Raw genomic sequence first — 25,513 nt, forward strand, 5'->3', positions numbered from 1 at the left:
GGGGTCGTTGGCGGTGTGCTCAACCAGGCACTGCAGCTGTTTAGAGGGAATTAAGTTGACATTGAGTACCTGCAGATCCTCCTGCTCGTAGGAGGACCGGGGGGCCCGGGACAGCGCGTCGGCCACATGCATCTCGGTGCCCCTCTTGTACACGATCAGAAAGTCGAAAGTTGGTGATAGCATTGGTTTTCTGCGGATCAGGTTTCAGCCCGTGGGCTGTGAAGATGTGGCCAACATAGGATACTTCAGCTACACGGAACTTGCACTTTGACAGGTTAAGTTTCAAGTTGACCTGGCGAGCGCGGTCTAGAATCCGTCGGAGATTGCGGTCATGCTCAGCAGCATCCTTACCATAGACCAGGATGTCATCCACAATAATGGCACACGCACCTAATTTCTATGTTTCTATGCTATGTCATCCACAATAATGGCACACGGCAGGCCAGCAAACAGCTGCTCCATGGAACGTTGAAACACTTCGCTGGCAGAGTTGATGCCGAACGGCATCCGCAAAAATCTGAATCTTCCGAAGGGGGTGCCAAAAGTGGTTATGCCTGAGGAGCGTTTGTCTAGAGGTATTTGCCAGAATGAGCTCCTGGCATCGAGGACAGAGAACACTGTGGCCTGGCCGACCTGGGCAGCCACATCTTCTACAGTCCTCATAGGGTAGTGAGGATGTTTTATTGCCAGATTTAAGTCTTTGGGGTTGATGCACACCCGTATCTCGTTCTTACCCTTCTTCATGGTTGCGACCATGTGGAGACCCACTCGGTGGGTTCACTGACAGCTGCAAGTACTCCCATGTCAACCATGTTCTTCAGCATGGCTTCGACCTTGCCCTTCATGGCAAACGACACCCTGTGTGGAGGCCGGATCACTGGTGTAACCGACGGGTCAGTTGCGATCTTGTATACCAGGGGCAGCTTGCCCAGTTCATCGTTGAATAGGTCAGGGTACTCGGAGAGTGGATCCAGCATTGCCCGCACTTCATGAACAGTACGGTCAAAGGACACCAGCCCGAGATCCTGACATGCCTGATTGCTCAGCAGGGTCACGCAGTCACAGTCAAGGATGAAGAAAGATAGGTCACATGAAGATTTCTTCAGCAGTGGAAGGTAGCCGTCCCCACAGGTTTTAGCTCCTCTACCCCATAAGCACGTAATATGGAGGGATCAGCAGTCAACAGCTCATTATTTCTTATCTTCCTGAACAGGGATATTGACATAACATTGACCTTGGCACCAGGGTCTAGCTTGGCAGTAAAGGACTTGTTGTTGATAGTGACAAGCACAGAAGGGTCGGTGAGGCGAGATTGATTATGAAGGAGAGTGTAAACACTGGCATCTCCCATGGAAATGCTGGATTCAGAGTCAATGGCAGTGCCGACAGAAGACTGTGAAGCAAATTCGTTATCAGCTTGTTGAAGGTTGTTTAAAATTTGTCTCGGAGCTGGGGGAACGTTCCCACGGGAGCGACAGGCAGCTGAAAAATGATTCATCTTCTTGCAGAAATGACAAGCTTTCCCAAATGCAGGGCATTGGGACTGCATAGAGTGAACGTAATTGCAGTTGGGGCACTTCTTGACCAACGGAACCCGAGCGGCATAGGTCAACCACGGTGCAGGGCGAGCGTTGTTTTGCTTGCGACGAGGCAAAGCAACACCAGTTAGATTAACAGTCTGATTATCAGATCCCCTCTGCCCATGTGGCGGTTCAACCACCTGAGCTATACGACATGCATGCATAGCCTCAGTTAGGGTGAGATCTGGTCTGCGCAGCAGCTCTACGCGTAGTTTCTGGCCAAGCGTGCCGGTGACCAAAATGTCTCTGGTGAGCTGATCCCGCATATTCTCAAAACGGCAGCGCTGAGCAAGATAGCGCAGGTCAGTGATAAAACATTCAACAGGCTTATCAGGTTGCTGTTTCCTTGTAAGGAATCTAGCCTGCTCCAATATACGGTTAGAGGGCAAGTCACAAATCTCCACAAACTTGCGTAAAAGACACACCGGGTCATTGGCAGACTGCTGGTTCGACGACTTGGTCGTTGTCATCCAGGACCGCTGGATTGTAGGTGAAGGTCTGAGCATGTTTCATAGCATCAGGACCGGCAAGGTTCAGCAGGAGGGAGGCTTTGACCGCATCAGGGTCGTTCCTGTGAGCGATGTTGATAAAGTGGTTGTAGTCCAACACGAAAGTAGCCCATCGCTCCACGATATCAGCATCGAAGACAAGGGGAGAGGGCTTGCGGCACGAGAATGCCATGGTGAATGGAGAGTAATCACTGAGGAACTAGGGGCAAATAAAACCCGATAAACTGGAGGCGTGCGTTTTACTTACTGACACCATGTAAAGGAGCCAGTCTGACATACTGTGATCTTTACTAACTCTTTATTACAAAACATGTTAAACACGTCCCAGTAATGATGGCACATAGTCTTCAGGCATACTGGAACCAAGGGAGGAGCAAATGGAAGATATCACAGTTATACTGAGATGACTGGGCGTGGTTAGTGGGATTGAGGTAGCTACATTATAGGTTTCATGCATAAACCATCGACATTTAATATTTAAATTGTTGTTATATTTTAAGTCATTCACATTTTAAACTTTAAAAAATCCTTTTTCCACTTGCCATGCCTGCGTGCTCTTCATCACAATAGTAACCTAATAGGCAGGAATGGTTGCACTGTTGGAGAGCCACGAAGAGTGTATGGGGGGGGGAGATCGAGGGTAGATGGACTGAATGTGTGTGGGAGGGGAATGGTATGGAGCAGAGTGGGGGGTGAAGGGAGGACGGGCGACTGAGTGAACTGCCACCACCAGCCATGAGTGACTGGGCTGCCAGCCCACCAGCCTAGCATACTATATACTACATACATACTAGCCCTCTGAAAAACCAGTCCCTTCAGCGCACAACAGGCTGAGTGACTGAGCTGCCAGCCGAAGAATCCATTCAGCCCACAATGCCCATAGTAGCCCTCTGGAAACCAGTCACTTTGACCCAGAACACACATACTAGCGCTCCAGAAAGCCCCCCCCCCCCCATTGGCCAGCAATATTGGGATTGGTGCAGAGGTGGAATATTGCATTGGAGGACCAGCCCTCCCGTGTGAAGCTGGGACCCAATGGGTATATATATGTATGTATATATGTATGTATGTATGTATGTATGTGTATATATATATATATATATATATATATGCCTAAAATATAAACAAAAATAATAATGCGATTATAACAATCATAGTTCAGAGCTTATTTAGAAATTTCAGTCTTTAATAACCTGATGGCTGTAGGACAGAAGCTGTTGCTGAACCTGGACGTTAGAGTTTCCAGGCTACTGTACCTTCTTCCCAATGACAGGTTTGAAATGAGTGTATGGCCAGGGTGGTGTAGGTCTCAGATGATGCTGGCTGCCTTTTTGAGGCAGCAACTCAGGTAAATCTCTTCAATGGTGGAGAGGTCAGAGCCGGTGATGGACTGGGTAGTTTTCACAACTTTTTGCAGTCTTCTTCACTCCTGGACATTCAAGTTGCCGAACCAGACCGTGATGCAATCAGTCTATATGCTCTTACAGTACACCTCTAGAAGTTCAAGCAAATCCTCTCTTTCATACCAAATCTCCACAATCTTCTCAGGAAGTTGAAGCGTTGATGGGCTTTCTTTATAATTGCATCAATGTGCTGGGTCCAGGAAAGATTTTCAGAGATATGCACGTCAAGCCTTTTGTGTCCTTTTGTGTATTAAGCACATTCTGCAGTCATTTGATTCTGACCACCTGACCTGCTAAGATCACTGGGGTGCTCTAGCTTTGTTGGTACTAACAGCCCTGTCCTCCAATCTCCATGCCTGCAGGTATAGGGAGAGGGGAGTCTATCCCTGTTCTTCCATGAAACTTCTTTCTCAAATCTTCTTTCTCAATTCTTTCTCAAATCATAATTATCAGTAAGCCCCTGAGCCTTACTATTGACATTTCCTCAGTTTTTATAACTGTGTATTTTTGTTCTGCATAATCAAAGATAATCCAAGATGTTAAGCACTTTATTTTTCTCCAGGCATTCCGAGTGTGCACCAACTTGGATGATGTCCCAAAGAGAGGCACTTGCAATGTGAATTACTCAATCCATCTGAATATGGGGCTATGGTTTGCCTCATCACACAGACCAGTCTCCCTAACGTAGACTCCATCTACACTTCATGTTGCCTTGGGAATGCAGCAAACATGTTTCACCCCAGTCATTTCCTCTTCTCCTCTCTGGGCAGAGGAGACAAAAATTCAGGGAGAGCTTCTTCCCCTCTGTTATCAGACTACTGAATGTTCCTCCCATGAGCTAAGGTGTAGTTCTAACCTACTTGGACATTGGACTTTTTCTCTGGATCTGTAATCTATATTCCACACTCTGGTACTTATCCCTTTGTACTGTTATACTTGTGTATGGCCTGATTGTACTCATGTTTATTATAATCGGATTTAATTGGATAGCACGCAAATAAAAGCTTTTCACTGTATCTCGGTACATGCGACAATAATAAACCAAATACTAACACCATGTCAAACTAGTAAAATTACTACCCTACCATATCACTACTTGCTTAGTCCTGTAGTGAGGCATTAAATAAATTGGATTCACTGCTGTGTAATATGTATCTATCTGCATAAACCCAGGAAAACACAAATTGACTTAGATTACACATTTAGTTGGAAAGTGCATTTTCAGAAATAAAAAAGAGTTGACAGCAGCTCAAAATCAAGCAACAGACCGACTGAACAGGAGTAAAACATTTTGAAGCAACTTTTAACTACATCCAATTTTTACCTATTAAACTCAGAGTTGCAAACAGCCATAATTCTGCAGGTTTAATATCTCCAGGGAGTGCAAGTCACATTGTGTTTACTATTCTTGCAGAAGATGTTCACTAAAAAAAGTCTGGTGCTCAGAAATAGCACTCAGTAGAAATATGGCATTGGCCTGCAACATATTTAAACTGACAAATATCTATGCTGAATTACACACATACCTAAATGATTCTGACAGGCATCACCTGTGGGTTTTTAAAGTGCCTCTGTGTCTTGAAAGGTTGAATATATTTAACGTAACTTTGTAATTTACAAAGCAAGCAAGGCAAAGAAGATAGTTGGTGAATGGTTTATACTTTTAGTATGGGTAAGATCATTAGATTTTAGATCTCAAGATTTTAAAGGCAGGTCCCTCCTCTCCCTCAATTATCTCAAGATTTTAAAGGCAGGTCCCTCCTCTCCCTCAATTATCTCAAGATAGGTGTCCTAAACAAATAATAGAATGAAGATTATTTACAAGTTTTGGAAAATCAATCTTTTTTCCTTCTCCCATCTTTTGCAATTTTTGCTAGCTCCAATAAGATCATGCCGGCAAGACAAGGCAAGGTAAGGCAAGGCAAGGCAAGTTTATTTGTATAGCACCTTTCAACAACAAGGTAATTCAACGTGCTTTACATAAAACATTATAAGCATTGGAAAGAAACACATATGAAATGACATTTAGATGTAAAACGATTATTAGATTATTCAGATAAAATAATTACCAAATTAAAAGCAATCAAATAAAATATTTTAAATAGAATAGAACCAGGAAGAGAAGTTACAGTGCAGTATAGGTAATTAATAAATTGTATTGTTTACTGAAAGGCAGCAGCAAACAGAAAAGTATTCAGTCTAGATTTAAAAGAGCTGAGAGTTGCAGCAGACCTGCAGTTTTCTGGGAGTTTGTTCCAGATATGTGGTGCATAAAAACTAAATGCTGCCTCTCCATGTTTAGTTCTGACTCTGGGGACACAGAGCAGACCTGTCCCAGACGATCTGAGAGGTCTGGGTGGTTCGTAGCTAAGCAGAAGATCAGAAATGTATTTTGGCCCTAAACCATTCAGTGCTTTGTAAACCAACAGTAGTATTTTGAAATCAATTCTTTGACAGACAAGAAGCCAGTGTAAAGACCTCAGAACTGGAGTAATGTGATCTGCTTTTTTGGTCTTAGTGAGGACTCGAGCAGCAGAGTTCTGAATTAACTGCAGCTGTCTGATCGACTTTTTAGGGAGACCTGTAAAGACACTGTTACAGTAGTCGAGCCTGCTGAAGATAAATGCATGGACAAGTTTTTCCAAATCCTGCTGAGACATAAGTCCTTTAATCCTTGATATATTCTTTAGGTGATAGTAGGCTGACTTTGCGACTGTTTTTATGGGGCTGTTGAAGTTCAGGTCTGAGTCCATGACTACTAAGTTTCTGGCTTGGTTTGTTGTTTTTAGCATTACCATTTGAAGCTGGGTGCTAACTTTTAATCGTTCTTCCTTGGCTCCTAAAACAATTATTTCAGTTTTTTCTTTGTTTAATTGGAGAAAATTCTGGTTCATCCAATCGTTGATTTGCTCAATGCATCTACTCAGTGCTTGTATTGGACTATAGTCTACTGGTGATATTGTTATGTAGATTTGTGTGTCGTCTGCGTAACTATGGTAACATATTTTGATGTTTTTCATGATCTGAGCCAGTGGAAGCATGTAGATGTTAAACAGAAGAGGCCAGTTACCTCTTCTCCTCTCATCCTCTTTCTGCATTTGGATGGACTGCTTACTTTGTGACAACCTGATCCTTTCTCTCGTCAATTACTACCCACCAACTGCCAACCATCCCCTTCCCATGGCAACTTCCCATGCAACCGTAGAAGATACAACATCTGTTTATTCAACCGCTTACCTTCTCACCATCCAAGGCCCCAAACAATTATTCCAGGTAAAGTAGTGATTCACTAGCACTTCTTCCAACCCAGTGTATTGCACTTAGTCTTCACAATGCATCCCTCTGCAACTGGATCCTCAACTTCCTCATCAACAGACCACAATCTGTATGAATTGGCAGCGTCAGTTCCTTCTCGATAACCATCAAGGCTGCGTGCTCAGCCCCCCTGCTCAACTAGCTCTATACTCACGACTGTGTGGCTAGATACAGTTGAAACTCCATCTTCAAATTCGCTGATGACACCATTATTGATGGACGAATTACTGGTGACCATGAGTCAGAGTATAAGAGGGGGATCGGTCAACTGACCAAATGGTGCCCCCACAACAACCTTGCTATCAATGTTAATAAAACCATGGAACTGATTGTCGACTTTGGAAGAGGAAGGACGAGACTACACAAACCTGTCTTCAGTGACGGGATGGTGGTGGAGAGAGTCAAAAACTTCAAATTCCTGGATGTACATATCTCTGAAGATCTGTAATGGACCCAGCATGTTGATGAAATCAGTGTCTCTACTTCCTTAGAAGATTAAGGGGATTTGGTATGTCAATGAGTAGTCTCTGGTATAGTAGAGAGCATATTGACTGGTTACATCACGGCCTGGTTCGCCAACTCAAACGCCAAGGAACAAAGAAGAATGCAATAAGTGGTGAACACTGCCCAGTCCATCATGGGTACTGATGACCCAACCTTCGGAGGGACCTACAAGACTCACTGCCTCAAAAAGGCAGCCAGCATCATCAGAGACCCAAGCCACCCTGGCCACATATTTCACTGCTGCCCTCGGAACAAGGTGCCTGAAAACTATAACGTCCAGGTTCAGGAGTAGTTTCTTCCCTACAACCCCAATTAAACACTACAACCTCCAAATAAGCTCCAAACTACATAGACTAGGGGCATTATTTTTTTCTATTTTGTCTTTACACTTTTATTGTTTGTTTATCCAGAGAGAATGAATGGGTGGCGTTTCAGGTCGAGACGCTTCATCCTGGAGAGAAGGAATGGGTAATGAGAAGGAAGAAAGAAGTATCACGACCCGAAACGTCACTCATTCCGTCCCGCTGAGTTACTCCAGCATTTTCTTTCTTTCTTCGATTTAAACCAGCATCTGCAGAACTTTCCTACACATTATTGTTTGTTTGTTTGACATACTGTATATATATATATATATATATATATATATCTGAGCTAGTCCCATTTGTTCGTGTTTGATCCATATCCTTCCAAACCTTTTCTATGCATGCACCTGTCCAATTGTCTTTTAAATATTTTTATTGTACATGCTCAACCATTTCCTCAGGTTGCTCGTTTCATTTACTCACCACCCTCTGTGTGGATAAAGTAGCCCCTCAAGTTCCTATTAAATCTTTTCCCTCTTGCCTTTAGTATAAAGGAGGCTTGGGTATGAAGAACGTTCTAAAGGTGAGAAAAGGGAACACCATTCTTAAGGACTTGCTGTTATCAGGAATCTTTCAACATTTATACATATTTCATTAAATGTGCACTTTTGTTTTATTCTTCCAGAAAAGATTTGTATTCATTAACAAAAGGTTGTTTTGAAACGTATTGATATAAAGCAATTCTATATCGTAAGATAGGAATAGATTGTGAAACAGTCTATTTAAAAAAATGCTTCAAAGTCAATTCCATGGGAGAAATATCAAGTGCACCCAAAACACTATTGCAATTTTCTGTAATATTTTCAAATCTGGTATAATACATAATGGATTCTCATTACTTTCACTGTATAGATGAGATTAACAGAAATGTAATTAAGGAACATAATTAAGAAACTCTGTGTGAATAAACTCTGTTTCCATTTTGGTTTTAGGGACATCAAACCTGACAATATTCTTCTTGATGAGCATGGTAAGTTGCTAATACCTGTTTATTTTGGTTTGGAAGTGTTCATGTCTGGACTAAAGATTCCCTATGTTTATTAAGTGGTTTTGATGATATATGAATTGCCCCACAGAAGTATCTAAACATTGTTTCAAACAATGTTATTACTATTGCTAGATCCAATTTCAATCTTTATTTCAAATTCAACATCAAAAATCTCCTCATAAATCTGTACATATTAATATTTTTTTTTCTCAATTGAATAACAACATTGGGTAATTATATTGGAGTCATACAGCATTAAATAAACAAAATAATATTGGATTTATCTACGGCATTCTAACTTTCTTACAGGCTTTCTTACAAGATTTGTCTTTCCGACCTATGTGTTTGACTGCTTGTTTGTGTCTCCTTAGTTTTTTTCTCTCCTACACTACATAAGAGACTTAGTGACTAGTCAACAGAGTGGAAGTGATATGTTATCAATTGATAGCATTTTGTTTGTAGACTTTGAGAAAGCATCAGTGTCCTATTATAAGCATTTAAACTACAGAACATGTTGGTGCTTTATTTAAAATTATATTTTTAGATTTATATATTTTTTAAAACGTCTTTCGTGATGCACCTTGCCTTAAAAAAGATCAAACTTCTAAAACTCCTACTTCATCAGATTCTAATCATGGATATGAGGCAGCATCTATAAAGGGAGCAACAGATAATATTTTAGGGCAATGCACTTCCATCATAATTGATTAATGCTTTGAGCTGAAACAATTAATATTTCACTTTCCCTAGATGCTGCTTAAACTTCTGAGAAATGTCAACATTTGTCATAAATGCTGTCTCAAATACTGAGCAAAACACAACGTTCTGAAGGAATTCCGCCGAAAGAAGGCTCCTTTGTATGTCCATACCCTCCTCTAACTTCTCTAATTTCAAATAACCCTGGCTTTACCTCTCTCTCCATCCCTCCCCCATCCTAGTTCTCTGACCAGTCTGACTGTCCTCATTAAATTTTACATTATATGCCTTATTGTCACCTTCCCCTAGCTAACAATGACCTATTCTACATTGTCTTTGATCTCCATCCCCTTTGATCTCTCATTTTCACACTGTAGTGTATTTTGGGCACTTGGAACTGACTCAAAATAACTCTCAGATACAGGAGTAAACTAACAAGCTTCGTTATTGCTGGACGCCACCATGAGTCTCTTCTAGGCCATGTGTCCCCTCGCACAAGACATAACATATGCTAATTACATTATACACATTACACTGCTCCCCCTTTAACTTGGAGGCAGGTTACACCATTTACATTATATACATTACACACACCTTACCCTTCCATATCTCTCTCGTTTCCCTCTTTCGTGACTGAAGAAGGGTCTCGACCCAAAACGTAACCCAATCCTTCTATCCAGAGATGCTGCCTGTCCTGCTGAGTTACTCCAGCATTTTGTGTCTATTCTCCCGAGATGCCGCTGGCCTGCTGAGTTACTCCAGCACTTGTATTTTTCTCAATATTCCAGCATTTGCAATCCCTTGTCTCTCAACTGAATCAATTACTTTTTAATGCATTGTCACATAGTTATGTGTTGAATGTCTTCTAAATTGGACCCAGATTATAACATGATCCTAAACTCAGATCAATAACCCCGCATTGGCTGCATCTAATATACAGTTTATTGAAGTAAAGAAAAAAAAGTGAAATTAATGGCCACTATGTGATTTTATTTTACTTCAAGGCAGAAAGCATAACATTTTAAAATTGTTTTCCAGAATTGTTATAAAGGAACCAAACCCTAATTTATAATTCTGACTTGTTTTTCATGTATTTCCAGTCAACATTTCATGCTACAGTTTTCTATAAAATCTCTGAGGTATTTTGAATAGTGATATCATGGTTGAGCTAAAATGGCACCAATCAGTTTTTATTCCTAATACGTACATTTTCATTCGAGTTTGCAATTAATGATGCAGTTCTTACAGCTGAATCGTAATCCAGAGCAAATCCACTGAATTGCATAAAAGGCATTATAGAGTCTAGCAAGTACATATACACCCGAGCAAATCCAATCTGGTTTTTTTTGGTTGATTTGAGTGATTTGGCTCTTCTCAAACTAAATGGCCAGTGGCAAAGTAACAGATCATCAAAAAATGTTAACACATTAAGCAAGGATGTAATTTTTATGTGAAGGTGAATTCAGTTCCTTCCTGTACCAAGGCAAACTAGAACAAGACCACACCAAACTAAATTCTAAGCAGGAACGTATAACAAATTTATACGATATTTATTAGACAACAATATTTTGGAAACAAATATTCAAATTCTAGCAATAAAATAATGATGAGGATACAGAACCAAAAGAGGTTGCCATGGATAAATTATTATGAAAATGTTTTATATTTGTTGTGTAATACGGAGACATGGCACATTTTAGATGAAATAAACTCTTGCATAAAGCATTGACAATGTTAGTGGAGAGCACTGGCAAAGCATCCTGACAATTTACAAATTTGACCACAAGGGACCTATTGGTGCATTAAGATTTTTCTTGTGTTAATTTATGAAGGTTAAATACTGCAAGAATACTGAAACCTGCACTTCCATAGTAAAAGAGTATAAGACCACGTTGAGTATAACAGTTATGATGCACTTTGCTTTGGCCACATTTACTTTACTTAACAGTTACTTTAACACTTTGGTTAGGCCACATATTCCATGCAGTTCCGGTTGGTCCATTACAGGAAAGAAGTACATAAGCACAATCCCCGTTTAGTACAGAATGTACAGAACAGTCCAGTGAGTCTAATGGTAAGAGGTGCCATTTTGGCACCATTTTACAGTCCCAGCTGCAGCTGGCAACAACACGTTGCAGCCGTCGCCTCCATCTGGTCGTCCCATGAACTAATGTCCCTCTCCACACCTGGCCCTCTTGAGCCCCTGTTCCCCAGGCGGCACCTCCCACAGCAGACCTCAAGGGCGCGGAAGGTAAGACCCCTGGTTCTTCTTTTCGGTCTAGCATCCGCTGCCGTCTCCGTCCCCCTCCACCTCGTCTCCCAATCCTGGTCCACGGGGCATTGGAGTTCTCAGTTCCGTGAGACGGGAGCCAGGGTTGCGGTTGAGTTGCGGCTGAAGTTTATCACGAACGCTGCTCGGCAATGATCTCCCGCACAGGCGCTTTGTGCGTGTGTGTGTGGGTTTGAAGGAAGATGGTGTATGTGTGTTTGTATGTAAATAATTGGGAAGCACAAGCAGGCATGAATGCTGATGTCCAAGGAGCAGGATGAAGCAAACAGTGGACAGACCTCTGGTGATGCTGGGCTACCACGGGTGAATGGTGAAGGTGACAGGGTCAGGGTAAGGAGATGGCAGCTCAGAGGTTTCGGGTGACAGCACAGACACCAGGATCAAGGATAGTGATTTGACTATTAATTTGAAGGAAAGTCATTGGCTTTGAAAACGTGGTTTCCTCTGCTCCAATCCATTCAATGGAATCCCTCTATCCTACTCTTTTGACCAGGCTTTCTGTGTACAATGAAAAATACCCCAGATAAGAAAATAAACACATTTCCCATTGGTGAAGTTGCTATTGCCATGGGAACATGCTGGTGGTTAGACTTGGGTAGCTGCGCTTCACCTGTCAAACAGGTCACCGAGGACCACTGAAAGATAACGCTGACATTTAGGAAGCAATGGTTCTTGTGTTTACTCTGAAGAAAATAGTGATTGTTTCGACTCGATGAATACAATTCATTAAAGTTACTAGGAGTAGTAAGTCAGTGGAATTGCCAGAAGGAAAATAATTCAGAAAACAAAAGATCAGTTTGCATTTGGTATTCAACATGGGCAAGATTTATTTTCAAACAGTTGTAATCTATATTCTTCAATAGATAGCACAAAATACCATCTCCTTTAAAGGAAGGAAAGATTCAAATAAATGAGCAACTGAGAAGTTTAGTAATGACACATAAAAAATTTGCAGCAAAAGGACAAATTACATTTTGCATTAAAAATCAAAATGTGCTACCAAATGTATAACCCAGAGTGTACCATAAAATAATGTCAATCATATTATGCACATGGAGAAATAAACTTTCTCAGTATTTTCCTTATATAATCATCAATTATAAATAATGGATCAATGAGAATGTTCAGACAATTAAATTTAATTGAAACAATATTTTCTACTTTAACACTTTGATTTTGTTTAGTCTAGACATGCAGCATGGAAACAGGCCCATCGGCAGGCCAAGCGTATGCCCACTCACACCAGTTCCATGTTATCCCACTTTCTCATCAACTCACGACACATTAGGGGTAATTTGTTTAACCAAATTTACTTCAAGTTAGTCAATGACCTTATTAACAGACAAAAGGAATTACATCTAAGTACACTCGTGCACTTTAGTAAAATTCCAATCCAAGTGAATCTCGTAAATGTGAGCTTTTTACTTTACTTTATATGTCATGCTAGTCAATGGTGGAATAATTACATCAGATACTAATAAGCAGTAAAAAAATACAAAAATACAAAAATAAATTAGGTCTTAATTGTTGAGTTCCAAAAATAAATCAATTTGATTTGCAACAATTGACCTCTAAGTGAAATACAATGGTCTTCATTTTGGTTCAAATCCTCCATTGGCAGTATTCCAAACGTTAAAAAACTGGTTTATTTTGGTTGGATGTACCTTAGCTAAATATATCTGTTAGAAGAAGATAATCTAATCATGTGTACATAGAACCCTCTATTTGATAGTATCAGTGGATTAAAAAAAAAAGATAGAACGATGACAGAGGATATTTTTTAAAGGCTGCTAGATTTAATTAGCTGAAAGTTCGCCAAGAAATCATAAAAAAAGATTTGAGCCACATGCCTCATGAATTGCATTGCAAGATGTCCCTTTGATGTAGTTGTAGTGTAATGTGATTATATTTTCAATACACTCCCTGATCAATAGCCAAATGAGTGCAGGGCAGAACCAGATTCCTTTTGCGGCCATGTCTCGAGGATCTGAGCATATTTACTTCAAAAAGCTATTTGTTTTGTTGCAGGAAAGGACAATTTATTGTGAGCTAACATCAAAACCCTTGAGATCAGTGCAAGAAATGTTATCAGTCAAATGTCACTGACATCAAAAACCAATTATACTATTATTTATTTTTATTAAGTAAAAATTAAAGCTAAAATTTAACTAATCAAACTATTATTTATTTTAATTAAATAAAATATAAAAATACATTTGTTTAAAAAACATAAGAACATTTGAACCCATTTAACAAACTAAATAGAAGATAGACACAAAAAGCTGGAGTAACTCAGCGGGACAGGCAGCATCTCTGGAGAGAAGGAATGGGTGACATTGTGGGTCGAGACCCTTCTTCAGACTGGTTAGGGATAAGGGAAACGAGAGATATAGACGATGATGTGGAGAGATTAAGAGCAATGGATAAAAGATATGCAAAAAAGTAATGATGACAAAGGAAAGGCCATTGTTAGGGCGAAAACAAGAAGCTAGTGTGACTTGGGTGGGGGAAGGATAGAGAGGGAATGCCGGGGCTATCTGGTTAGAAAAATCAATATTCATACCACTGGGCTGTAAGCTGCCCAAGCAAAATATGAGATGCTAGTCCTCCAATTTGCATTGAGCCACACTGTGACAATGGAGGAGACCTAGGACAGGAAGGTCTGTGTTGGAATGGGAAGGAGAATTAAAGTGTCTGGCAACCGGGAGGTCAGGTAGGTTGTGGCGGGCTGAGTGACGGTTTTCCACGAAAACGATCGCCCAGTCTACATTTGGTCTCACCAATGTATAAGAGTCCATATCTTGAACAACAGATACAGTAGATGAGGTTGGAGGAGTGGGTGAGCCTCTGCCTAATATATAGATCTTATAGGTTTCGGGAGGGGCGGGGGGGGGGGGGGGGGGGGGGGGGGGGGGGGGGGGGGGGGGGGGGGGGGGGGGGGGGGGGGGGGGGGGGGGGGGAGATATAGCCTAAATAGAGGCACTTGTTTTGATGTTGCCTCTGAAATTCTTTCAATTTACTTTAGTGACCATTTTATGAACAATGTAATGTATAATCATGAGAGGAATAGATCGGGTAATTGGGTAAAGGCACAGAGTCTTTTGTCCAGAGTAGAGGGAATCGAGAACCAGCAGACATAGGTTTAAGGAGAGGGGGGAAAGATTTAATGGAACCTGATGGGTAACTATTTTACACAAAGGGCGGTGGGTGTATGGAACAAGCTACTGGAGGAGATAGTTGAGACAGGTACTATCGCAATGTTTGAGAAACATTTAGACAGGTACATGGACAGGATAGGTTTAGAGCAGGGGTTCCCAACCTTTTTCGTCCTGTAAAACCCCTGGAAACATTAATAGCACATAACAATGTTATTTCACTTATTTATGAACAACTAATGATGAACAGATACCGGTATACCAGAACCAAACACAGTCAGTCAATGAGAAAACATATGTACAAATCCAGAATCAACAAATTTACCCCCCCCCCATCCCAGGTTGGGAACCCTTGGTTTGGAGGGATATGGACCAAAAGCAGGCAGGTGAAACTTGTGAAGATGAGGCATGTTGGCCAGCATGGGCAAGTTGGGCCGAAGGGCCTGTTTCTACACTACAACTCCATGACTAATCATGTGCAAAATCCTCAAAGAGAATTACTTTGGAATTATTTTACTCCCTGTACACTGAATCAAAAATCATATTAAAAGCACGAGACTCCCGGCAGTGTGTACCCAGTAGAATATTTGCAGTGATAAAGGATCTGGAAAGGGCCTGAAATGTTTCTGCCTGGAACAAAACGATCTTTGATTGTACAACACTTAAAAATAAAGTATGCAACTCAATTTTGATAAATCGATGTTTTGTCTCTCTGAACAGACAGAAATTGTACCTTCATCATATCTATGTAAATAGCTGGAATTTGCTGTGTGGAAATGATCACTGCACAGAAATTGTGTTGGTTATTTACATTTATGCAGATCAAATGTAATTTCTGCAAACCTTGTTCCAAAAGGAGAACAAATAGAAGTATAACCAGTCAATAAAGTCTATCAACACTGATTGCAAAAGCAAAAAATAACACAATTCAAATCTTAAACAACAAAGTCCTATAATTGTTTACTGTCTATGTCGACTTGAATAATGTGCCCAACATGCGCCTGAATTCCTGCAAACCCTTCTGGTCTTCAGTCAAATCCCTGGAAGGCTCTGACTCCAAGACTGAGTGGCGCAGAGTCAGGAAAGTTGCCAACACCAACAACAGAGAGGTCATCACATACCCCACAGTGAAACCACTGGGATTTGGCTTCCATCACAAGCAATGGCTAACCCTGAACAGAATCCGCACCCTCCATGCAAGAACAGCCCATCACCTGCATATGTGGGGGATAACAGACAGCCCTGCTTGCGACTGTAGACATCCAGACCAGACCGTCCCATACATCGTGAATGACTGCTAACTGAAGCTTTCCCTGGTGGCATCAAAGCCATCCACCCAGCAACTGATGCTGTCCTGGCCTGGTTGTCTACCCCTGACCTACAACTTTAGGCTGTGCACTCCATACCCAAGAAGAAGATCTATATCGACAATTTGGATGAAAATGTACAAGGTATGGTTATATGCTCCCTGACAAAACAAGTCCGCTCAACTCTCATTCTTTGTTTACATTAGTAAAAATTCTATCTTTTCACATTTGTTGCTGAAAATACTGCATTGAGACTGAAGCAAAATCATTCTTTATCAAGCTATCGCTGCCTTGTTCATGAACTCAATTTTCCTCAATGGAGAAAATAATTTTCTTACAATTTTCAATTAATATTTGAGGGAAGAGCAATGATCGAAACAATGCTAAATATGTGGATGAATAGTTTGTTATTATTTTCCATTTGCATTCATGTATTTCTTTTATAATGTTGCATATTAAAAAATAAAATTAGTTAATAAAACAGTTCAAGTTTCAAGGTTAGTTTATTGTCACAGTTCTAGTTGCCATGTTACTAAAACTTGGAAGGAAATTGTCTATTAAAATGATGCATCATACATACAAGAAAATTGAGTTTAGCTGATTGGTTTGAATTACCGTAAGGAGCTGTAATATTGGAAACGCTAATTTTATATAAAGTTTCAAGCTATTAGTTTTATATCATTATTAATATGTTCTCCAAACAATCTATTCCCACCAAGGTCTTAACGCAAAAAGCCAAGAGACTAAAGCAAATACTTCCTACTATATGATTTATCTGCATGCAATTTCAGGCCATAATTCATATATTAAAAAATCTGTCTGTTATAAAACAAATCCTGGTACATCCATGAAACAAGCAGATTAAGAACACGCTTAAGGCATTACTCTCAGAGATTTATAGCTTTATGAACAGGCATATGGCCTATTCATAATGCTATAAAACTCCCAGAGTTAGTGTTCGCACAAATCCCAGCAAGTAAATTGAATGGAAGACTCCATGTTCTGAACAAATTTCAAAATCCGTCAAAACAAAAATCTTTTTCACTTCTTCATCCAATATCTATTTATGCAATTCTTTGCAAACCACTTTTCTGTAATATGGTTCCTTTCAATATTGTTAAATGAAATGAAATTTTCTTATATGCATCATTTGAATTTTTATGGAGAATTTCCTTAACAATTATGTTTTTAAAGGACATGTTCACATCACTGATTTCAACATAGCAACGCTGGTGAAGGATTCTGAAAAGGCTACATCTATGGCTGGGACAAAACCCTACATGGGTAAGTAACAATAAGGATTAAGAATCTGAAGAAAGGTCCCAACCCAAAATGTGACCTATCATGTTCTCCAGGGATGCTGCCTGACCCACTGAGTTACTCCAGCATGTTGTGTTTTTCCCAGGAGTAAGCTATACCTGTGATAATAGAGAGATAATAATATCATAATATAATACTTTTAATTTGTAGGGGTCGTGAATCAAAATCAGACATCATCAAATTTAAAATTATTATAATTGTCATATTCATCAGAAGGAAGTGATAAAGTAATTTTCTTAAAACTATAGAACATAGAACATAGAGCATAGAACAACACAGCACAGGAACGGACACTTCGGCAAACAATGTTAGTGCTGAACATGATGCATTTAAATTGATCTCAACTGCGTGTACATGATCCGTATCCCTCTATTTCTTGCACTTCTGTGTGCCTAGCCAAAAGCCTTTTAAATGCTACTTTCGGATCTGCCTCCACCACTACCACTGGCAATACGTTCCAGGTCCCCACCACTCTCTGTGTAAAAAAACCTGCTGCTCACATCTCCATTAAACTTTCCCCCTGTCATCTTATAGCTATGCCCTCTAGTGTTGGACATTTGCACCCTGGGGAAAAAGGTTTGACTGTCTACGCTATCTGTGCCTCTCATAATTTTATGTCGAGCCTATTAAGTCTCCTCTCAACTTCTGACATTCCAGGGAAAGCAATCTAAGTTTATCCAACCTTTCATTGTAGCTGAAACACTCAAATCCAGACAATATTCAGGTAAACCTCCACTCCACCCTCTCCAAAGCTTCCAAATCCTTCCTGTAATGTGATGACTAGAACTGCACGCAATACACCAAAGCGGCCTAACCAAAGTCTCACAGCGCTGCATCATCACTTCATGACACTTAAACTCAATGCCGTTAGCAAAGAAGGCAAACAAGCCATACACCTCCATGACCACCATATCTACTTGTGCTGTCACTTTTACGTGAACTATGAACTTGGACTCCAAGATCCCTCTGCACATCAATGCTGTTAAGGGTCTTGAAATTAACGGTATACACTCCCTTTACTATGATTTTGAACTTTGAATTCTGGATAATTTTGATCACAGTGGAGATTTTTAACTGATTGTTTAATATGAACATTAAGTTAACAAAAAAAGTAAAATCAATGCATAGATACATAGACAATATGTGCAGGAGTAGGCCATTTGGCCCTTCGAGCCAGCACCACCATTCAATGTGATCATGGCTGATCATCCACAATCAGTACCCCGTTCCTGCCTTCTCCCCATACCCCATGATTCCGCTAGCCCTAAGAGCTCTATCTAACTCTCATATGAATGCATCCAGTGAATCGGTCTCCAGTGCCTTCTGAGGCAAGGAATTCTACAAATTCACAACTCCCTGGGTGAAACCGTTTTTCCTCATCTCAGTTCTAAATGGCCTACCCCTTATTCTTAAACTGTGGCCCCTGGTTCTGAACTCCCCCAACATCGGGAACATGTTTCCTGCATCTAACATGTCCAATTCCTTAATAATTTTATATGTTTTAATAAGATGCCCTCTCATCCTTCTAAATTCCAGTGAATAGAAGCTCCATTCTTTCATCATATGCCAGTCCTGCCATTCCAGGAATTAACCAGGTGAACCTACGCTGCACTCGCTCAATAGCAAGAATGTCCTTCCTCAAATTCGGAGAACAAAACTGCACACAATACCAAGAGCGGAAATCTCTATCAAAACATGGAGGGGACGGGGGACACAATTTTTTGGCGGCCACGCGCGCATGCGCACACTCACACACATGCGCGCGAGGCTTTGGATGCTCAATCGAGCGCTAAATGCAGCTCAACTCTGCCTGTCTCTGATTCTGGTTAACCGGGTTAACTACAGCCCTGTCTGGACTGACGGGATACCAGCGCTGCTTCTCCGTGCTGGCCATATTTCCCGCAAGCCCATGGAGGGCTGTAGACTCACCTGGCGGGACAGGCAGAGTTGAGCTGGGTTTAGCGCTGTTTCTATGCGCTGGCCCGTCTGACTGCCGACTGAAGATCCTATAGCGTAGGATCTTTGCTGCTGACCTCTCTGCCCACCCGCGGGGGGGGGGGGGGGGGTGAGGGGGGGGAGTACTAGGGAGAGGATGGGACAGCACCGGAGAGCCGGCCGGGATCATCCTGGCTGTGGATGAAACGCAGGTCTGTGCCACGTCTCCCTCCTCCAATCACCGTGCCCTATCCTCAGTCCCACCCCACCCCCCCACTCCTCCCTCCTCCAATCATCGCGCTGAATCATGTCCCGCCCCCATTGCCTGCCGACCGACGTCTCTCTCCTCCAATCGGCGCCCTCGATCACCGGGTTTTAAAATCCGGATTACAAAAACTTGGAGGGGATGTCCCCCACCTCTCAAAACATGGAGGGGATGTGCCCCCCCCTGCCCCCCCCCCCCCCCCCCCGGGGTTTTTCCGCCCCTGCACAATATCCAGGTGTGGTCTGACCAGGGCCCTGAACAACTGCAGAAAAACCTCTTTGCTTCTATACTCAACTCCTCTCATTATGAGACTAAGTGTTTTATTTTACTTCTAATAAGCAATTACAAATATATCAGACAGCCAACATATAATGTGTATTAATTCAACCACTGATTAATTCCTGACAAAAGCTTACAGGGGGATTGGACAAAAAGTTTACTTCAAAATGACATATCACAGAGAAGCTGAAGAAGGGTTCCGACCTGAAATGTTACCTATTCCTTATCTCCAGAGAAGCTGCCTGACCTGCTGAGCTACTCCAGCATTTTGTGTCTATGTTCAAAGCTGTAGATTAGCCTGCCAATTCATTATGTTTCACTTTGCCTTCCCACCATCTTGTTATGGGGTCTCTAGCACTAACAATTCAATGAATATCCACCAGTACTTTCAACTATGCTCACATATTTAGCTCAAATTACTTTGTGAGAAGAACATACTATATGGCATATATGCCTTATCGCCTCATCAAGGAACATTTAGTTTAGTTTAGTTTAGCTTAGAAATACAACATGGAAACAGACCCTTAGGCCCAGCAAGTGCACGCTGTTCATCGGTGACCCATTCATACTAGATCTACGATATCCCACTTTCTCATCCACTCCCTACATACTAGGGAACAGTTTACAGAAGACAATTCCTACTAATCCGCATGCCTTTGGGATGTGGGTGGAAACCGGGGCACCAGGAGGAAACCCAGGTAGTCACAGGGAGAACATGCAAACACCACACAGACAGTACCCAAGGTCAGGACTGAACCCAGATCGCTAGAGCTGTGAGGCAGCAGCTCTACCAGCGGTGCCACTGTACTGCATGTTTAGTTCTGCAACAAATGTAAAACAACACATAGTAGAATAGTTCAGAGGAAAGATAAATATATCCCATAGTTCTAAAGGATCTCGACAGCTAATGAATTCATGGTGATTATTAAAGCTCTATGTTGGAATTACTGGAAATGTTGGCTTCAATAAACACAAAATGCTGGAAACTCTAGGAGGTCAGGTAGCATATGTGGAAAGTGAAACAAAGTATGTTTACTTTAGTCCCAGCTGGTCTACTTATACTTACCCGAACTGGGAGTCTATAAGACAATGTAAATGATACTAGACTAGATTCATTAGAAACTTTATTATCTTAGACATCTAAAATATCAATGTTTTGCAGCACTACATAAAAATGCAGGTCTGAATTTTGGTCGACTTGTTTGATCTTCTGAGGCTGTCATTCAAATAAAATATTAGTTCTCCATTAAAGTGAAATCATCACGCATTGAAATATTGTGATCTAAAATCAGAAAAGGATTTGGTTTACTGAAATTGAATCATATGCTGAGCATGGAGGAACATGTCTTGATATTATCATTATTATATAAAACATACTCATGGTTTTCCTTCAGGCTTTCAAAGTTTCCTCCAAGACAGAACTGAAGTAACACGTGATAATTTAGCAGATATGGCACATATTAATGATGTGGGGGGGGGAGGTTCTTTTGAAATTGCAAACCAGCAGCAAATGTTATCAGCCCTCCCTGGCTTGCTGGTAATCATTATTGTAACAGTGGTGTCGTAGTAGACACACAGTAACGCAGAGAGCAGCACAGTTGCTGTCTTACAGAGCCAGACACCCAGGAGGAACGTGTTTCCAGCTTCAAGTTTATTGTGAGTCAACATCTCCGATGACCTCTCTTGGACCCACAATACCTCAACTCTGGTCAAGAAGGCTCACCAGCGTCTCTTCTTCCTGAGGAGACTGAAGAAGGTCCATCTGTCTCCTCACATTCTGGTGAACTTCTACAGCTGCACCATCGAGAGCATCCTTACCAACTGTATCACAGTATGGTATGGCAACTGCTCTGTCTCCGACCGGAAAGCACTGCAGAGGGTGGTTAAAACTGCCCAACGCATCACCGGTTCCTCGCTCCCCTCCATTGAGTCTGTCCAAAGCAAGCGCTGTCTGCCTAGGGCGCGCAGCATCGTCAAGGACTGCTCTCACCCCAGCCACAGTCTGTTTACCCTCCTCCCATCCTGGAGGCGCTACAGGTCTCTCCGTTGCCGGACCAGCAGGTTCAGGGACAGCCTCTTCCCTGCAGCTGTTACATTACTTAACTCTGCACCTTGGCGATTGCCAGTCACCCCCCCCCCGGACACTCCTTCCCCCAGAAAAGTTGAAAAGTTGCACTACTACTACTGTATGTGCGTATATATATATATTGATTGCTCATTATGTTCGCTCTTCTGGGTGAGATGCTAACTGCATTTTGTGGTTTCTGTACTGTACACTGCACAATGACAATAAAGATTGAATCTGAGGTTTAATCCTGACTATAGCTGCTGTCTGCACGGAATTTGAACGTTCTCCCTGTGATCGCATGGGTTTTCTCCGGGTGCTCTGGCTTTCTCCCACACTCCAAAGATGCACAGGTTGATTGGCTTCTTTAAATGTCCCTAGTGTTTCGAAGAGTGCTAGTGTACAGGATGATCACTAGTCGGTGCAGATCAGCGAGCCAAAGGCCTGTTTCCACATTGTATCTCTAAAGCCTAATGTCTACATTCTTTCAATACAATATGCTTACATTTCTGTAAGAAAGCCCTTTCAATGCCTTATGAATGTCCAAATAGCAAACATCCATTCTAATTTTGCCTCTAAGAAAATATAATTCACCCCAACAGCATAAAGAAAAATTGTGTTCAGAGATGTCCTGTACAATTCCCAAAGCATCTACCTTCGAAGGTTGCAGATGTCACGTTATTGACATGAGGGATTATGGACAGTGTGTCAGGGTTTTAACGTATGTCCTCCATGACAGGCTCACCAATTGAAATAAGGGCTGTCGTAGAGAAAAAGGTAAATGCAATTGAGGTGGGATAAGATTGCCACTGTGTCTGAATACACCTTCCATGTTTCCATTGCGATCTTGCCCACCCATACACTCCTCAGCATTATGTTGGCCCAGCATTCAGAGAGACTGAATCATAGTGCAGGCAGAGATCACAGTAATGAAGTGAAAGACTGCTGCAGGCACGCATACACAGAGAACTGATCAGCCGCATTAGCAGGCTGGCACAACGAGAGGGAAAAACATTCAAGTACGAACAAAAACAGTTTAATTCGTGATTTTCCTGTGTGTTTTGCACCAATTTCAGTCATTAGTGAATAAATGAGTCTCATCCGTGGGATGATATCTTCTTGTGTACAGCAGACAACAAGTAATGTCAACATATTGAGGTAAATCACATTTGAAAAAGCTGAATTCGTTTTTGATTGTAATGGGTACAATCATGTTAAAATGGTAGTAGTTATTTTAATGGTAGACAAAAATGCTGGAGAAACTCAGTGGGTGCAGCAGCATCTATGGAGCGAAGGAAATGGGCAATGTTTCGGGCTGAAACCCTTCTTCAGATGCTGCTGCACCCACTGAATTTCTCCAGCATTTTTGTCCACCTTCGATTTTCAAGCATCTGCAGTTCCTTCTTAAACAAGTAGTTATTTTAATGCTCATTTTGCATATAACATTAGTTCAGATTTTTGACAATTATGTGCCCCTATTTTTAATCTCACAGCGGAACTATTCATGCGATTCCTATACTCCTTGTCGTAGCTCCTTTAAGTTAACATCATATCCTCTATCTAATTTAGTGAAACTCCGAATCACGCAGAAAATTGCTCCCAGTATTCCTTGGAAAGGAAGGCTCCAACTAACCTCCGAACTGTGAATTCCGTGGGTTGCACTAGGGATGTTGGGGTTTGATTTGCTTTTGCACTATATTGGGTTTTTTATCTATTTAATTTATTTTTATTTGTTTACTATATTATCCATTGAGTAACTTGTTTACACACCCGTTGTGCTGCTGCTGCAAGCAAGAATTGTATTGTTCCAATTTGGTACATGTGGAGGGAAAGGTTAAAGAAGAAATGTGCAATGAAATGTAATTGAGAAAGGGAACACAGTAGTTTAGTGAATGAGACTCAATAGCAGAAAGTGTAAACTAGACAAAGGCTCACTGAGTGAAATGGTGTTAGCTTTGACCAAAGTTTCGGAAAAGCCAAAAGCCATATGATACATCATTTCTTATATTTCATTGCAACGTGGATGACCATTCACCCCATCCAGTTTCTGCTGATTCTCAGAACAATCTCATCAATCTCTTTCTCCCACTTACAGTATTTGCCTGTAGCCTGGGCATGTGTTCTCTCTCACATGCCCATTAAATGTTTTGCAAATTTTCCATCAGTTAACAATACCAGGCATGATTTACAGCAGGAAATTAACCGAAAGGTTGTCGGGGTATGGAAGGAAACTGGAGCATCTGCATTCACGGGGAGAGTATGCAAACTCTGATGTTGCTGAAGTTCTGAGACATGTGCTCTATTTGCAGTATCACTATATCACTCAATCCTTGTGTTTGGGAAAGACAGTGAACAAGTTAACAGAAACAAACCGAAATCCTTTGGAATTATTTAGAAGCATGTCAATGTGTTAACAGTAAGATGGAGACACACGAGACAGCAGTTTAGTTTAGATTAGAGATACAGCATGGAAATAGCCCCTTCAACACTAAGAGTCCACACCGACCAGCAATCCCCACACACTGGCACTATCCTAAACACTAGGGACAATTTTCAATCTTTACCAAAGTCAATTAATCTACCAAACCTGTACATCTTTGCAGGCCCGTACAAAGTTTTCCAAAGGGGGGTGACATGACAGGATTACAAAAAATTTAATGTGAAATAGTGTGCGCGCTGCGCACATCATGAGCGCGACGTGTGAAGTCCCTCGATGCCAGGGTCCAGGGCCATTAAGCGGGCCCTGGAAGCTCTGGGGTTTTAGATGCTCTCTGATGCATTCTGAGCCTTATTTTGGAGCATTTTTGCACCAAATTTATGACCAATATTTCAGAAATTAACAGGAATCTGAGGTAGCTTTTTCACACAAAGGGTGCTGAATGTATGTATGTAACAAGCTGCCAGAGGAGGTAGTTAAGGCTGGGACTATCCTAATGTTTAAGAGACATTTGGACATGCACATGGGTAGGACAGGTTTAGATGGATATATGGGCCAAACGCGTGTGAGTGGGACTAGTTTAGATGGGACATGTTGGTCGGTGTGGGCAAGTTGGGCTGAAGGGCCTGTTTCCACACTGCATCATTCTATGACTAAAAAGTTAAGAAGAAAAATGCATGTAGATAAGTAGAGCAGATTTGAAAGAGGAGTGAAATGTAAAGGCAGAGAGAGGTTTATGGGTGGAAAGGAACATAGGAAAGGAGGGGGGAGAGTGGGCTTGGGCAGATGGGTGAAGGGAAAATAGACACAAAGTGCTGGAGTAACTCAGTGGGTCAGGCAGCATCTGCGGAGAATATGAATAGGCGACGTTTCACAGAGTGCTGGAGTAACTCAGTGAGTCAGGCAGCATCTCTGGAGATTATATTTCGGGTCAAGACCGTTCTTCAGTAATATTCATGATGTGGCATGCATAGACATTCCTGAATGTTACCCAAACCATCGTGAGCTACTTTGTTACGGTGCTTGCCCTCTCCTATAATGTCTCTGCTGCCTTGGGTGATGCAGGACAGGACACAAGCTTTGGGACATGGTGTGAAGCTGTT

General features: G+C 41.6%; 1 protein-coding gene across 1 annotated transcript in view; it reads left to right on the plus strand.

The window, feature by feature from the left end:
- The window catches only part of LOC129701584 (serine/threonine-protein kinase 32B-like), a 276,952-nt gene that overhangs the window by 197,045 nt on the left and 54,394 nt on the right, over positions 1 to 25,513 (plus strand). Inside the window, 2 exon segments of the mRNA XM_055642860.1 lie at positions 8,606 to 8,643; positions 17,304 to 17,393. Of these exon segments, the coding sequence (XP_055498835.1) occupies positions 8,606 to 8,643; positions 17,304 to 17,393 (128 nt within the window).

This window comes from Leucoraja erinacea, chromosome 1, assembly GCF_028641065.1.
Source record: "Leucoraja erinacea ecotype New England chromosome 1, Leri_hhj_1, whole genome shotgun sequence".
Lineage (NCBI taxonomy): Eukaryota > Metazoa > Chordata > Chondrichthyes > Rajiformes > Rajidae > Leucoraja > Leucoraja erinaceus.